The sequence below is a fragment of the Elephas maximus genome, chromosome 1 (genome assembly GCF_024166365.1).
Source record: "Elephas maximus indicus isolate mEleMax1 chromosome 1, mEleMax1 primary haplotype, whole genome shotgun sequence".
NCBI classification, from domain to species: Eukaryota; Metazoa; Chordata; class Mammalia; order Proboscidea; family Elephantidae; genus Elephas; species Elephas maximus.
In genome coordinates, this window is record NC_064819.1 from 132512506 (window position 1) to 132528182 (window position 15677).

The following is a 15677-nucleotide window of genomic DNA, read 5'->3' on the forward strand; positions in this document are numbered from 1 at the left end:
CTATAGAGTGACCCTATAGGACAGAATACATCTGCTCCATGGGATTTCCAAGAAGTGGCTGATGGATTTGAACTGCTGACCTTATGGTTAGTGGCCAATCTCTTAACTGCTTCACCACCAGTGCTCCTAAATACCAATTAAAAACCAAAAAACCAAACCTGTTGCCGTCGAGTCAATTCCAACTCATAGCGACCCTATAGGACAGGGTAGAACTGCCCCATAGGGTTTCCAAGGAGCACCTGCTGGATTCAAACTGCCAGTCTTTTGGTTCGCAGCCTTAGCTCTTTAACCACTACCCCACCAGGGTTTCCAAATACCAATTAGGAAGTGGCAAATCTAGGAAAGAAGTAATGAGTGTCCACTTTCTGAAGGTGGCAGGAAAAGAAAGAGATGCAGAGGCAGGATGTATGGGATTTGGTCCTTACCAGATTATAGGGGTGAAAGGGGCAGGGAGCAGAAAAAGATGTGTCTATAATTCTCAATCTAGATTTCTACTAAAACTAAAACAAAAAACCAAACCCGTTGCCATGGAGTAGATTACAACTTATAGTGACCCTTTAGGACAGAGTAGAACTGCCCTATAGAGTTTTCAAGGAGCACCTGGTGGATTCAGACTGCTGACTTTTTTGGTTAGCACCCTTAGCTGTTAACCACTATGCCAAACAGGGTTTCCAGATTTCTACTAGTACCATTAAAAAGAACAAGGGAAATCAAGGAGACATCTGTTTAGGGTGAGTTATATTTTAATACTTTGGGATCAAGGTGCCTAATATGATGTCGATGCGGTAGTTAAGCGCTTGGCTGCTAACCAGAAAGGTCGGAAGTTTGGACCTACCAGCTGCTCTGTGGAAGAAAGATGTGGCAGTCTGCTTCTGTAAAGATTACAGCCTCAAAAACCCTGTAAGGTAGTTCTCCTTTCTCCTATAGGGTCACTATGAGTCGGAATCGACTCGATGGCAACGGGTAATATGATGGTAAATCAGAAACTTTAGGAAAGTATTTAAATAATCCATCTTGGTAAGTAACGAGAAAGAAAGCTCAAGGAGCTCTGAGGAAAGCAACCACACACAACCATGCTGAAACCGTAATAGATAATATCATTCATTACATGTTAAAATAAGTACGAGTAGAGAGGTATCTCTTCCAAAAACGTGGGGATAAACCTTATCATGTTCTTCTATGGGAACCATGTAACCTCTTAACAACATTTTAGAACATTTCTTTAAAGTTCCTGATGACCCCACACATCCACTAAACCCATGCCTCTCGGATTAGGGGAGGTGATGGTGGGCAGAGGGCACAAGAAGGCAGTCACAGGATAATTATGGGCTATTTTCTTGGTGGCTTGGATTTTTATTGGAAGATTTTGGGGAACATAGTCAAATAAAATAAAATATTATTTTATATTAATTTTATATTACTGCGAACAGTTATACTATGACAGACAATAAAATATATATTAATTTCTAAATATAAAGCATAAGATTTCAAAAAAATGTTTTGCTCTAGTAGACCCCTTACTGCTAAGCACTCTCCTTTGGGAAATCAGGGTGCTTGTGGAGGAAAAGCTTAAACGGCTCAGTCCAGGCTATCTTGTTGTTGTTAGGTGCCATTGAGTCAGTTCCGGCTCATAGGGACCCTGTATACGACAGAACGAAACACTGTCCAGTTCTGCAGCATCCTCACAATCGAGGTTATGCTTGAGCCCATCGTTGCAGCCACTCTGTCAGTCCATCTCATTGAGGGTTTTCCACTTTTTTATTGACCCTCTACTTTACTAAGCAGAAGTCCTTCTCCAGAGACTGATTCCTCCGATAACATGTCCAAAGTCTGTGAGAAAAAGTCTCACCATCCTTGCTTCTAAGGAGCATTCAGGTTGTACTTCTTCCGAGACAGGTTTGTTCATTCTTCTCGCAATCCATGGTATATTCAATATTTTTTGCCAGTACCACAATTCAAAGGTGTCAATTCTTCTTCAGTCTTCCTCATTCACTGTTCAGCTTTCACATGCATATGAGATGGTTGAAAACACCATGGCTTGGGTCAGGTGTACCTTAGTCTTCAAGGTGACATCTTTGCTCTTCAACACTTTAAAAACATCTTTTGCAACAGATTTGCCCAGTGCAATGCGTCTTTTTATTTCTTGATTGCTGCTTCCATGGGTGTTGATTGTGGATTGATTAGCTAAAGCAAAAGGAAGAAACGATGAAGTAAAAGAGCTGAAGAAAAGATTTCAAGGGGCGGCTGAGAAGACAAAGTATTATAATGACATGTGAAAAGACCTGGAGCTAGAAAACCAAAAAGGAAGAACACGCTCCACATTTCTTAAGCTGAAAGAACTGAAGAAAAAATTCAAGCCTTGAATTGCTATATTGAAGGATTCTACAGGAAAAATATTGAATGATGCAGAAAGCATCAAAATAAGATAGAAGCAATACGCAGAGTCACTATACCAAGAAGAACTGGTCAACATTCAACCATTTCAGGAGGTAACACGTAATCAGGAACCAGTGGTACTGAAGGAAGAAGTCTAAGCTGCACTGAGGAATTGACGGAATACCAATGGAGATGTTTCAACAAACGGATGCAGCGTTGGAAGTGCTCACTTGTCTATGCCAAAAAATTTGAAAGACAGCTACCTGGCCAACCAACTGGAAGAGATCCATATTTATGACTATTCCCTAAAAAGGTTCAGGCTGTGTCTTTTTCTATATTACCAGATTTAAACTGTTGGAAAAATATGTATTTGAAGCCAAGTTTACTCTTGAGTAAGATGACGTAATAAAAATATATACCTCGTGTAGTTTTCTCAGATTCCTAGTCTAGTTTCTTTCAAGCCCAAAGTATATATTTATTCAAATAAAAATATATTTGAAACATAAATAGGCTCTGTTATGCCAGGCAATGTCCATGGGCTACAGATTCTATCTTATGGACACATTGGGACTGTGGCCAAGAACAGGTACATAAGTCAATCTCCTCCTACAATACAGCTTTAGGAATTAAGGTTAATTCCTGCAATGTGTATTGCTCCCTAATACGAGTTTTAATGTTCATTGCAGACTACTGTCCAACAGTCCACTCTGGAAAGAGACCCTTACATGCAAACAGTGAAGAAGAGAAATGGCCACAGGTTTATCCCTGTGGATGTGGACAAGGCCAGTGTAGGTGCTGGAAAAGGCAATTCAGGCAGAGCGGTTTCTACTTCCTCATCAGCATATGAGCTCCAGTCCCAGTAGTCTAAAGTTTATAGTCAGATTCCCCAACTTTATCTAACAATTTTTCTCTGTTTCTTAAAGTTCTTATGTATGGTAACGCATCTCTTATTTAAAATTCAGGCTTAAAGAAACTCCAACCCTGTGGTTCACATTCCTGAATTTAGAAGTGAAAATCTCCAGTTTATTGGAAGCCCACTTACAGGCTCTTTATAAGCCAGTTGCTGGGAAAATAAGATAAAAATAAGATCAGAAGGCAGAGGCAGGACTCTAAAGAGATGGAAAAATTATAAAGCACACCAGTCTGGGGCCATTAAAATGAGCCTTCCTTCCAATGGGAAGGCTTCCGATGTCTAAGGAGGGAAGGCAACATTTATCATGGCCTTCCGTGCTGTAGTCACCTTCCTTGGCCTATAAACTATGCCATTTCATTCATTTAATTTATTCAGTAAACATTTGTCAAGCACTTCCTGAATGCTAAAGACTGTGCTCAGTGCCTGGGATACAAAGACAAACAAGTCACTGCCCAGGAGGTAGAGACAAGATGCAGGTATTAGCCCATAAAAAGATAATTTCATCCTTGTGGAATAGCTGCAGGGTGATCAATATCCACAGTTTATGGGCTCACTACCAAAGACACATAACCCATCCTGGATTGTTTTATCTCCTTTTGCCCCTGAGCAGAGCATAATCACAAACTTGAATAGTCTAAAGGAGGATGCTCCAGGAATTTGGGAAACCAGTACTATCACATGATTTATGGGATACAGCTAAGATAGCAGCATAGAAAGAGAATTGGCTTTGTATTCAGAAAGAATTCCAGCTCTCTACCACCACCTGTGTGAGTTTGGGAGTCTGACTTAACCTCCTTGAGCTTCAGTTTCCTAATCAGTAGAGATAATGGTTCCTGCCTCCCAGGGTTATTGTGAGGATTAAGAAAGCTAATAATGGCTACCATTTCTTAAGTGGCTCTTATCTCCGTGGTCCAGTGATAAGTGCTTGATATCCCTTTTTAAATCTTCAAAACAACACTGCATGGCAAACTGATTATTGAAACTGGGGCTAATGGAAGATTGGATTTCCTGCCTCAGACCACACAGTTGTTGTTGGAACTGAAACCTAATTCTAAATTTGTCTTGATACAGACCTGTTAGATTTGACATGTTCCAAGTATTTAAGGGGTCTGGGAGAGTATCTGGGATATAGTAGGTACTCAAGACACACAGGTTACTTTATATCCTCATTTCCCTCAGTAACCTGAAATATCATGAAAGCACTTCACAACTTAACATTTTTTTTCTGTAATATCAACACTAAAGCGTTGCAAAGACTGACTGTCTCCCTTAAGTTACAAAACTATAAAGTGAAGGTAGGAGTCCTATGAAATAAACCACTCAAGAGAGCATATTTCTGTTCAATTATGTTGATGGTCCTCTTGGGATAGGGGTTCATACACAACTTCAAAATAATGTCAGGTGATATTAATCTAAATAGAAGGGAACATTACCAAGCATTTATCTTTATTGCAAAAATATCTATAATATTTGACAGACATTATAACTAAAGAAATTTGAATTTTATAGATACTGCCAATCAGAATATACCTTTATTTATTTAAATAGAAAATCTACATAACTTAAATTTTTATCATTTTTACAAGGTTTTAGAAAAGTGAATTCTAACTTAAATTTTTCACAGGTGTCATTTTTTTTCAGAGAACAGGATGTTTAAGTCACAAAGGAAAGAAAAAGGTAAACATAAACCTTAGTATCAATAAAGAGTCAAAAATAGCAATTGAAATGGACCAATAAGGTTTATAAGCATGAAAACTTCTAATTAGGTGATTAAGACCATAAAAGTCATGAGTGCTGCCTAAAAAATTATCAACACAATAAACAAGGGGAAACCCTTACTATTTGTGAAAACTAAAACTGCAGTTTTTATCCGTGAACATTGCTGGGGTAGAAAATTTCCAATGTGCACTGTGATGGACTCTCCCCCACCTACCTCCACTATAGAAGAAGCATTTGAGTTTATGAACAAGGAATCATATGTGGAAAAATCAAACTGAGCCCACAACAGATACGTGAGCTGTCTATTGGCAATTCTAATGTGGCATTTCTGCCAGAACCACCAGGTCATCATTGCTATGGTGATTTCTGGCTATGCCAAGATGGCAACTTCAAATGAGAATGATTAGCTGGCATGAGAATGTATTTGCAATTAATGTTTCTAGGTAGGAAGTGTCTTGGATTTCAGTTTCTAATTTTCTCATTTGCTTCTATATTCATTTCAGGTTCTTGATATTTATTATTCAGAATAATTGTCATGAACCTCTGCAGAACATTGCAAAATGCTTTTTGGTTATGTGTCCTTTGAGTGTGTCTTAGCAATCCAACTTCTCGAAATAAATTTCACTCAGTTCAGAATCACGTTCTGTCCATTTAATCAGAATATGATTATAAAAATGCCAATCAGTTAATGTAGTGTCATTTTCATGGGGCATGTTTGACACTCGGTTTACTTTATTGAACATGCTTTATCTCGTAGAAGTATGTGGTTGCAAGAAATATGAAGTGACTTTGACTAACAAACAAAAGAGAACTTTGTTGGAAAAGATAGGAAATAATTCACCTTTGGGGCCAGCAGGGATCTCACTCACAGTTCCAACAACATGGGAAACTATAGCTTCCCAAAACAAAATCGGATCCTTTCATGAGATGAACGGTAAATGGCAGCTTGCACAGACAAAATCGTCAGATATCCACCTCAAAACAAGGGAGCTGTGCCAATAGTATTAACTATCTTAGAAGAGAATGAGTTCCTTGTCTTTGAAAAGGAAAGATCTCATTGAGAAGAGGTGATTCAATCATAGGCTTGATCTAGAAATCCTTCAAATTCTAGAAAAGGGAAGAAAGAGAAGAGACAAGATCATGGCAATATCTGATTGGAGAATTTTCAATTTAAATATGAAAATGTAAAGGTTTCAGATCTGTCTTACTTAAATTTAGCAAATCCCCCAACCACTTACTCTCTTGTCAGCACCATTTGCTTCTGTTTATTTTTAATCACAGTTATAATTTTTCATTTATTGGTGTTATTATGTGACTAATGTCTATGTCCTCCATTAGACCTCAAGCTGCAACAGGACAGGAACTCTATCAGATTTTGGGGACCATTGTCATTCCAGCATCTGAATGTATAATGCTCACATGTAGGTAGTAAATGAAAGAATGAATGAAATATTTCTAGATGTATGTCAGGAGTATGACATCACTCCAACTTCACCCCAGAACAAAATTACTCTGTGTAGTAAGATTCATTACTATGAAAAATGCTATAACTTAGAGCCAGTCAGTATTCTAACTAGTATAGCTAACTACTATGTTGTTGTTAGGTGCTGTCGAGCTGGTTCTGACGCATAGCGACACTACGTACAACGCAAAGAAACACTGCCCAGCCCTCACAATCATTGTTATGTTTAAGCCTATTGTTGAAGCCACTGTGTCAGTCCATCACATTGAGGGTCTTCTCCTTTCTCTCTGACCCTCTGCTTTACCAAGCAGAATGTCCTTCTCCAGGGAATGATTCCTACCGATAAAACGTCCAAAATACCAAAGTATGTGAAAGGAAGTCTTGCCTTCCTCCTTTGGAAGGAGCACTTTGGCTGCACTTCTTCTGAGACAGATTTGTTTGTTCTTCTGGCAGCCCATGGTATATGCAATATTCTTCTCCAAACACCATAATTCAAAGACATCAATTCTTCTTCGATCTGTCTTATTCATTGTTCAGCTTTCACACACATATGAGGTGATTGAAAATACCATGGCTTGGGTAGGTGCACCTTAGTCAAAGTGATATCTTTGCTTTTTAACACTTTAAAGAGGTCTTTTGTAGCAGATTTGCCTAATGCAATATGTCGTTTGATTTCTTGACTGCTTTTTCCATGGCTGTTGATTGTAGATCCAAGTAAAATGAAATCCTTGACAACTTCAGTTATTTCTCTGTTTACTATGATGTTGCTTATTGGTCCAGTTGTGAGGATTAAAAAAAAAAAAAAAAATACTCCTTGTGACACAAATCCTGTGTCAGTATCTTAGGACCTGGTATTACATGGAAATATTTGCCTCACAAAGGACAGGATGTACTGCATTATGTTTGCCAGGCTCACGTCTCTCCATTCAGTTGCTTATGCAAATCCTCTCATAAATCTCCATCAGCTATCACCAGTGAAATTATGTTTGCCTGGCGTTTCTCTGTAAATCCTGCAAATCTGTTTCCTGTACTCTCCCCAAAACTGATGGGAAGTTAATCGCTCTATAATTGCTTGCTATGTTTCATGTCCCTATCATGAGTAATGTCTCCACATTCCAGTCCTCAACCACCTGATTCTTCACCAGCCAACTCCTAGAGCTGAGAGAAGCAAAGAAGGAAATAATTTGGTTATTGCAAGACTTAAAATGGCAGGATTCTCTTACATAAAAGTAGGTTAATTAAAATAGAAGAAATTAGCTAAGCAAATGATTGTCTAGATGCAGATTAATTGGACGTACGAAACTGAAGTTGGCATAGGAGAGAATAGACTGTTAATATGTAAAAGGTTCAATTTTCATTTCTATTTTGCACTTTTTTTTCCTCAAGGAGGTAAAGTGGGTTCCACAAGGGTCTTTTTAGAAGGAAATGAGGTATTACAGATATTCCCCCGAGATATATTTCTTTTTCAAAACACATCCATACATTTAAAAATATTTGATAATCAAAGAAATAGACCAAATATTCAAATCACATTTTAAGCATGCATATAATATACCTATGCAATCCACAGGAGCAAACTATGAGGTATGAAGTGTGTGCTTGAAAATACTGTAAAATCTTACTCATGCATGAAGCCACAATCTTGGAGAATCACCAAAATACTGATTTTTAACTTTTAAAAATCAAAACTGAGGAAGACTTTCTCTTTTAAAATAGCCCTTGTCAATCCAGGGTACTTATTATGTAGCTATTCTTTATAAGTGTTCTTTTAAATGCTCTGTAAGAGAAAAAGAGTCAGCCCTTGATGCTTCACCCTAAGATCATTTTTATTTACGGCTCTATTTGTTGCGTTAGGACGGAGCTGGGAGGGAAGGGTATAACTGGGGATGCAGAGTATTAATATATCTGTGTCTTTGATTTTAGAAGGTCATAAACCACACAACTTATGCTCTGAACCCTAATTGTTAAGATTCTGTACCATCTAGTAAACAAACATATGAAACCTATGGGTCAGGTGTTCCTGCTGTGAAACTCAATCATTATTCACATGGAAAGTACAGGGTTTTAGATCCCACATATATTTCAGACACTTTAGTGCTTTGAGTCAGCCTTAATGGCAGGGCCCGGGATTTTCCTCCCCCTTTAGTACAGCCAGCTAGGATTTTAGCATTTATAGAAATAAAACATAAAAAAGTAATATTTCCCATGATGAACATCGAGGGGCTCAGGTGCTTTGCAAGTCCAAATTTTTTATCATTTTTTTATATAGCATTAACTTTTGAGTGATGAAAATCTTACACAGCAATGACTGCTACATTTTTAAGGTACTCACAAGAGAAAACTATTTTTTTGGTAATCTTGTAAGTGGAAGAAAAAGCCAATTCTTCATGAAGTGCTGAACGGGAAGCAAGTATTTGGTGTAACTCATTTGCATTTTTGCTGTCTTCTGGGACCTCCTGGTTCCTGACTAACTTGATTTTCCTTATTAGTAAAGTGAAAATATGAAATCTCTTTTTTTAATGCATAAATCAGGTTAGCGATTAAAGCCAGCCTGTTCTTTTTTGCAGAAGGTCATGCATACAAGGAAGAGGCATATGGAACTGTTTCAGGAACTAAATCAGAAATTTCAAACTTTGGACAGATTTCGGGATATACCAAATACAAGCAGTATGGTGAGTGTGCTTTGCTTCATCCATGCCTAGTACCACCATGCTAAATGATGTGTAAGATGCCAGGTGTTAGCACTACTCTCCAAACCAGTTGCCACTGAGTTGATTGCGACTCATGGTGATCCCGTGTGTATCAGTCAATAGTTGAATCAGTGGTTGTTAAATGAAGATTATAAGAAATACTACCCATTTTAATTCTTAATTGGTCTCTAAATAGTTCATATATGCCAGTCTTTTTTCCTCTTTACAGCAGGAATCGTTCACTATTTGTATCACCAATACAATGCTAGGCAGATAGAAGATACTGCATACGTGAAGTGGTTCTTTCCCATCTACTCTTCTTAATATTAAGCTGTCAATTTTTAGCTAGCAAATAAAATGAGAATTACACCATTGAGATTAGACCTAAACACATTAGCTACTCATTTTGGAATATTGAAAGCTGACATTGAAATAAATAAGAAATTCCATTTGTTAAAATAAAAAAAAGGAGGGGAATATATTTACCAATCTTAAAGACTTATGTAACAGACACAGCTGGCTGACTGCTATAATGTGATTGTAGTTTCCCCTTGTTGTATGGTCTGGGTATTAAATCATTAATGCCACAAATATCTGTATCCGTATCTCAGTTTCCTGACAACCAAAATAGTCTACTAATTATACCAGATCTCTGCAGCAGCATGTCTTTTCTAAAAGAGATTTACAAATATTTAGTCTTTGGGAGGTTAGGAGTGGGGAGGATAGAGTTGTCATTGATGCTTGAATATTGTCCCAAATATCTGAGAACAGGGAAAAAGACCAAGAGTTCCTTATTCAGTTTTGATTAATAATGAACATGTGAGTTAGTTCATTATCCCTAATTCAGATACATAATTTGTTGTGGCACATCACTAATGAAAAATTGTATAAATGGATAAAGACATTTTTAAAAAATCTCAGTCTTTTCCCTTTTTTTTTTTTTTTCTTTCTGGCTACTAACTCACAACACCTGCCCAGCACTGCAAATGATGGTAATTATGTACGATAATAGAATACAGGGACTCGAATGGAAACTGAAGGACCATTTAAGTCCATTTACCAGCTTCTAGGCAGGACAATATTTAAATCACACTCCAAGCGAAGGCACTATTTAATGACACTCAGAGACACACTCTATTGCTTTGAATGGGCTTCTCAAACCATACGAAATCAAGACCTCTTTCCAAATAGCTTACCCAAATTCTTGCTATTTTAAAATAAATAAAAATGTATTTGTCCCCAAATATTGGTAGGTTGGAAGAAGGAAGAAAGTAAAGAAGTGAGGGAAGAAGAATTATAAGAAAGGGAAGGAGAAATGGATAAAAGGAAAGATGAATGAAGAGAGGGAGGGAGGAGGGAACAAAGGAGGGAGAAAGAGAGGGACTTATCCACAAGTGGACTAGTATCCTGCTTCTGGACCCATGAGTTATGGGAAAAGCTCAGGCAGCCTGGACGTATTTTGGGTGGCTCTAAATTCTGATATTCAGCTAACATCTCATCCGAACATTCTATTTCTATTGATGCAAGGTTAAGACCATATTAGCATTTTTGGAAGCTCTATAACATGTTGCCTCATATTGAATTTATAATTTATTAGAATGTTATTACACATGCTTCATTTTAGCTACGTCTCCTCTATTCTGTATTTGAGCTCAAAAACAAAAAACAAAACAAAACAAAAAACCAGCTGTGGAAATTCAGGAGTTTATGTTAACTCTGACTGAATTTTATGTTATGAGATTGAAGGCTCCATTGAAGCCTTCCCCAGCCTCTGTTGCTCTCACTACCATGTACAATGGCCCCTTTGAGCTGCTCCACAGTTTATCATTCATTTGGACCATTGGAAAGTGTTATACATTTCCACATGAGAGCCTGCAGGCTCATCTCCCAACCATATAGGAAGTTCAGTAGTTTGTGAGCACCATCCGCTGACCAACAGCTGTCTCCTCACTCCCTGCATTTCCACTTTCCACTCTGATTGCTGGGTGCAAGATGTCCTCACCACTTAAGGAGCTGAGAGCTTCTGCCCTACAAAGTGCACACACATTTGTGAGCAATGGTAAAAACCATAATTCTTCTGGGAGGATCACTGAATGCCAAAGGAGATGAACAAGAAAGCCAATCTTATTTGAATTAATTCATTACTCACTAATAGAATCTTTTAGAAATTCAACTGATAGAATCTTTTAGAAATTCAGTTGGTCCAGTACTGACAATAATACGGTACTCTTTGGAATTCAAATTTAGGTGTTCTGACAAGGCTTTAAATGGGCCTTTTTAATTCATGTATCTTTGGTTCTTGATCTTCAAAATACACAAATAATATCCCAAAGGGAACTCCCATTTTCAAAGAAAATTAACACTCCAGATACCTTGAATCCTTTTAGGGTTAAACTAGTTGAACTTTCTGTCAAGTTAAGGATTCCCAGGAAGTTACTTTAGACACAGCCCTTGTCTAAGATGGGTAAGACCATAAGACCACTCTATGCACTTGACTCAACCAGTGGATCTTTCATTTGATGATTGATGATTCAGGTCACTGTGGCACCCAAAAATGTTCAGTGGTTCCCCATTGCCTATAAAATGAATTCCAAATTCAGAACCCCTTATGACTCCCAATTCACCTTCCACCTGCTTTTTCTGTTATTCTTTTTCACTGTAACTAAAATTCATCACTTTTCTCAGAGTTTTCCCATCTCCATGCTCTCTGGGTTTTTCCTTCTCAGTATGCCTATTCAGTCACCCCATTTCCAACCACACATATGTTTTCATGCCCAAGCCTGTCTTCCTATTCCAGCTCTAATTTCACTTTTCTTGGAAAGGTTTATGTGCTTCCCACAAAAGGAAACCATCTCTCCACCTTCCTCTGAACTCCCATAGCACTTTTGTTGGATCATGGATATAGATATTGATATAGATAGATATACCTTATATAGCTCTTTAAGTATAAGCACCTTACATAATAAGTATGATTACTCTATAATTCTAGGCACTGTGCTAGCCCCTCCCCACCTTTGTGTGTTTGTGTGTGTGTTGTTGTTGTTTTTGGCAACTCCACAAGCTAGGTAGGTACTGATCTGCTCATTCTACCAACTTCTTGGGTCCATAACACAAAAAGTATCCCTGTCTTGCAGATACTAAAGTTGAAGTTCAGAGAAATTAAATTGCTCAAGGTAATATTCATATGAAGTGGGGAACTGGAAATTGGATCTGCATGCCTCAGGCTTTAAATCTTGTGCTCAGGACTACACTGCTTTTTCATATTTTACTTATCACCTTATTACCCCTAGCGCCTAATACAGTGTCCAGCAGAGAGCAGCTGGTAAATACATATTGATTCAAGGGTGACAGGAAGGAAAGAGGGAAGAAAAGAGGCAGGGAAAGAGAGAAAGAAAGGAAGAGCTGGCTCATGATACAAAATTTCAGAATATTCAAATTAAAGCATAATTAATCCCCTGCATATATCCTAAAAGTGAACTTTCTATTAAGTCTTTACTATTAGCTACTTTTTTTCTTGTATTTCTTCATGATGAAAGCTAATAAGTGCTGAAAACATCTAAAGTATTGAGGATTTTGATTATTTGGTTTCTAGTTATAGTAAAAAAAAAAAATTTTTTTTTTTTTTAGTTATAGTATTTTTTATAGATTGCCTCTCTTGCTTACTTGTAGCTATTTTTTATAAAATCATCTTGAGATGATGTTTAATACACTGGGTGGGACCCAGAAAATAATTCAAGCATCTGTATTATGTTCCACCTGCTAGTTGATTATAATCGTTTGAAGGTCTTGTTTAGGGATATGGTAGCAGGAAAGAACACATTCAACAACCATAGTAGTCTAACTAAACATAACGTTTTATCATGAAAATGATAATAATAGTGGAATTTTAGGCCTTTTAAACAATTTTAATGATCAGAAAGAATAGAAATCAAGAGCTTATAGAAATGAAAAGGCAGTGTTTTTCAAAAAGAAAATCTTTTTAAAATGTGGTGTATTTTGTTGGGATAAAATTAAAAGTAGAAAAATTGTTTAGAAAGAGTTAAATGGTCTCCGTCTCCTTTCATGAATAATGACTAATTTTAGTGAATCTCTGTATTGAATTTAGTAGTAGTGTGTAGCAGACAATTTTCATTTGGCCTTTTCTCTAAAAACAATAAATTCAGCTTTAATCAATAATCTCCATAATTCTGCATCCTTTAGGTTACCCACTGGTTGTTTTAGTTTTTTTTTCTGAGAAGTTTTCTGTTATGATTTCCTTCTTGTTCATTGATGATACTCAGCTTAGTCTATCCCATTCACATTCCTTTATTTTATAGAACGCTTTAAACATTTTTTTTAATAAAGAAAGTTCACTGCTAAATTCTAGCAAAATATTAGGCTACAGAAGCCTCTAGTGGGTCTATTCATATATTTATTTACTGAACACCTACAAAATAGCAGGGAGAAAAAATCCAGTTGCCGTCCAGTGGATTCTGACTCATAGCGACCTTGTAGGACAGGGTAGAACTGCCCCATAGTGTTTCCAAGGAGCAGCTGGTGGATTCGAACTGACGACCTTTTGATGAGCAGCTGAGCTCTTAACCACTACACCACCAGGGCTCCTGACAAGTATGAATGGGGTCATAATTAGGTAAAACATAATTCTTGGTAATAAGGGGGTGTGTGCCATAAGGATGATAAGGAATGGTGGTGTGTGGACATTTTCAAAGACCTGCTTTTATTGTTGGGTGCTTTCTCAAAGAACGGTGGGCTTTGAAATAAAGAATAATTTGTATTAATTTGTGTGTCATCCAAATATATAGAAAATTGTGACGAATGTATAGCATAAAAATAGATCACCAAACAAGAGAATATTACAATATTTTAATATTCTAAAAAGGATAATTTCTTGAGAAAAATTAAGCAAAGATGGGATCTAAAATTCTGTTTTTATGAAATTCTGTTTTATGAAACAGTTTGGGTAGCTATTTTTACTTAATAAATAACATGCCCCATTAAATATTCTCAACTTTGTTTACCCCAAACACAGATCCTGCCACAATATTTAAATTTTATACATTTCATCTTAGCAATGACTTAAACTCCTCTCCTTCCTTTTTGAACCTCTGGCCATACTGATCTTTAACAAGATACCCAAAACAAAATGTCATCTACGTTGCCTTCCAGAATATTAGTCACTTGCTTCGGTTCCTGGAAAAAAATATTTAGGATAACTTGAGAAGGTGTTCATCAGTTTGTTCCATGAGAGAAAGCTAGAATGATGACTTTTTCCTGCAGCTGGCCACAATTTCAAATCATCTCTGTAATCATATAAACTGAATCAGGCTTACAAACATGTTCTCTTCCTGGAAAACTTCGACGAGCAGCAATCCAAGTCATCAAATAAATGACTCTCTTCCTCTCTTTTCTCAACAGGAAAACCCAGCACCAAACAAGAATCCATGGGACACTTTCAAAAACCCCAGTGAATATCAACATTATACCACAATCAACGTCTTAGATACAGAGGCAAAAGATGCTTTGGAACTGAGGCCGGCAGAGTGGGAGAAGTGTCTGAATTTGCCTCTGGATGTCCAAGAGGGTGACTTTCAAACAGAAGTTTAACAAAATAAAAATGGATTGAGGTGGAGGCAAAACAATTTATTGCACTGACACTTAAGACTTGAGAAGCCTGACATTTCTATCTGGACAGTTTGACTATCCTATGTCAGGGCCTTCATGTGCCAAACATCAGTGGTGTTTTCGTATGGTAACTTCTCACTAGTCAGGCTAATGGAGAGAGGACCAGGTGTACAGTTCTGACCATCCTGTGTTGTAAGTACCCGTGGAATGGATTTGTAAGGTAATCTTTATAGATAAACCTCAAGCAACGATTCATGTTGTAACCGCTTCATATGGTTTAGTTTTCAAAAAACTTCACCATGAAGCACAATGTATATATTTATGCAGTTTTTAAAGTTTATAACAGTCTGTTTGGCCATTACTACACTTTTTACTTTATAATATAAAAGCAAAGTTTTTGTCATTAAATGAATGTTTGTTGAGCTACATTCTTCATTGCTTTAAATGCAATAAAGTAATAATCTCACTTTTATATGAATAATATATTTCACATCTTTATTATTGCAGTTTTCTCCAGAAAGCTCTGAGTAGCTTTCTCTGCTGCAGCTGTGTATAAAATATTTAAAATGTTGTATGGTGTAAATAAACTTTTGTCTACATATCAGTTTTTAGCGCATTTTATTTTGGATTTGTTGAAATTTACGAACTTTTTTTTTTTTTAATGCAGATACTGAAAATGTATTCCCAGTTTTAATAGCATACCGTTATTACTCCTTTGAGGCTAATGATTTCTCAGATGTAATAGTAGGTTTGTACAGTGCTGATGTATCTTCTACTGAAACACCCTTTGGAACAATGTACCATGTAAATGGAGCTTGTCGAAAGCCTGCTGCAATCATACTCTTACATAAATACTCTGTTTTTTCCTATCTTGTGGCAAAAAGACAACTAGTAG

General features: G+C 37.0%; 1 protein-coding gene across 8 annotated transcripts in view; it reads left to right on the forward strand.

Annotated features, from left to right (window-relative positions):
• Nucleotides 1–15155, forward strand: part of ADGRB3 (adhesion G protein-coupled receptor B3) — a 792372-nt gene extending 777217 nt beyond the window's left edge. For 4 of the 8 annotated variants that reach the window (XM_049895042.1, XM_049895022.1, XM_049895052.1 and 1 more), the window contains 2 exons: nucleotides 9038–9142; nucleotides 14576–15154. In XM_049895042.1, the coding sequence (XP_049750999.1) occupies nucleotides 9038–9142; nucleotides 14576–14764 (294 nt within the window). In that variant the 3' untranslated portion in view covers nucleotides 14765–15154. Of the gene's footprint in view, nucleotides 1–9037; nucleotides 9143–14575 lie in introns of all 8 variants that reach the window. The other 4 variants (XM_049895062.1, XM_049895029.1, XM_049895074.1 and 1 more) reach the window with 2 other exon arrangements.
• Nucleotides 15156–15677: the final 522 nt, after the last annotated feature.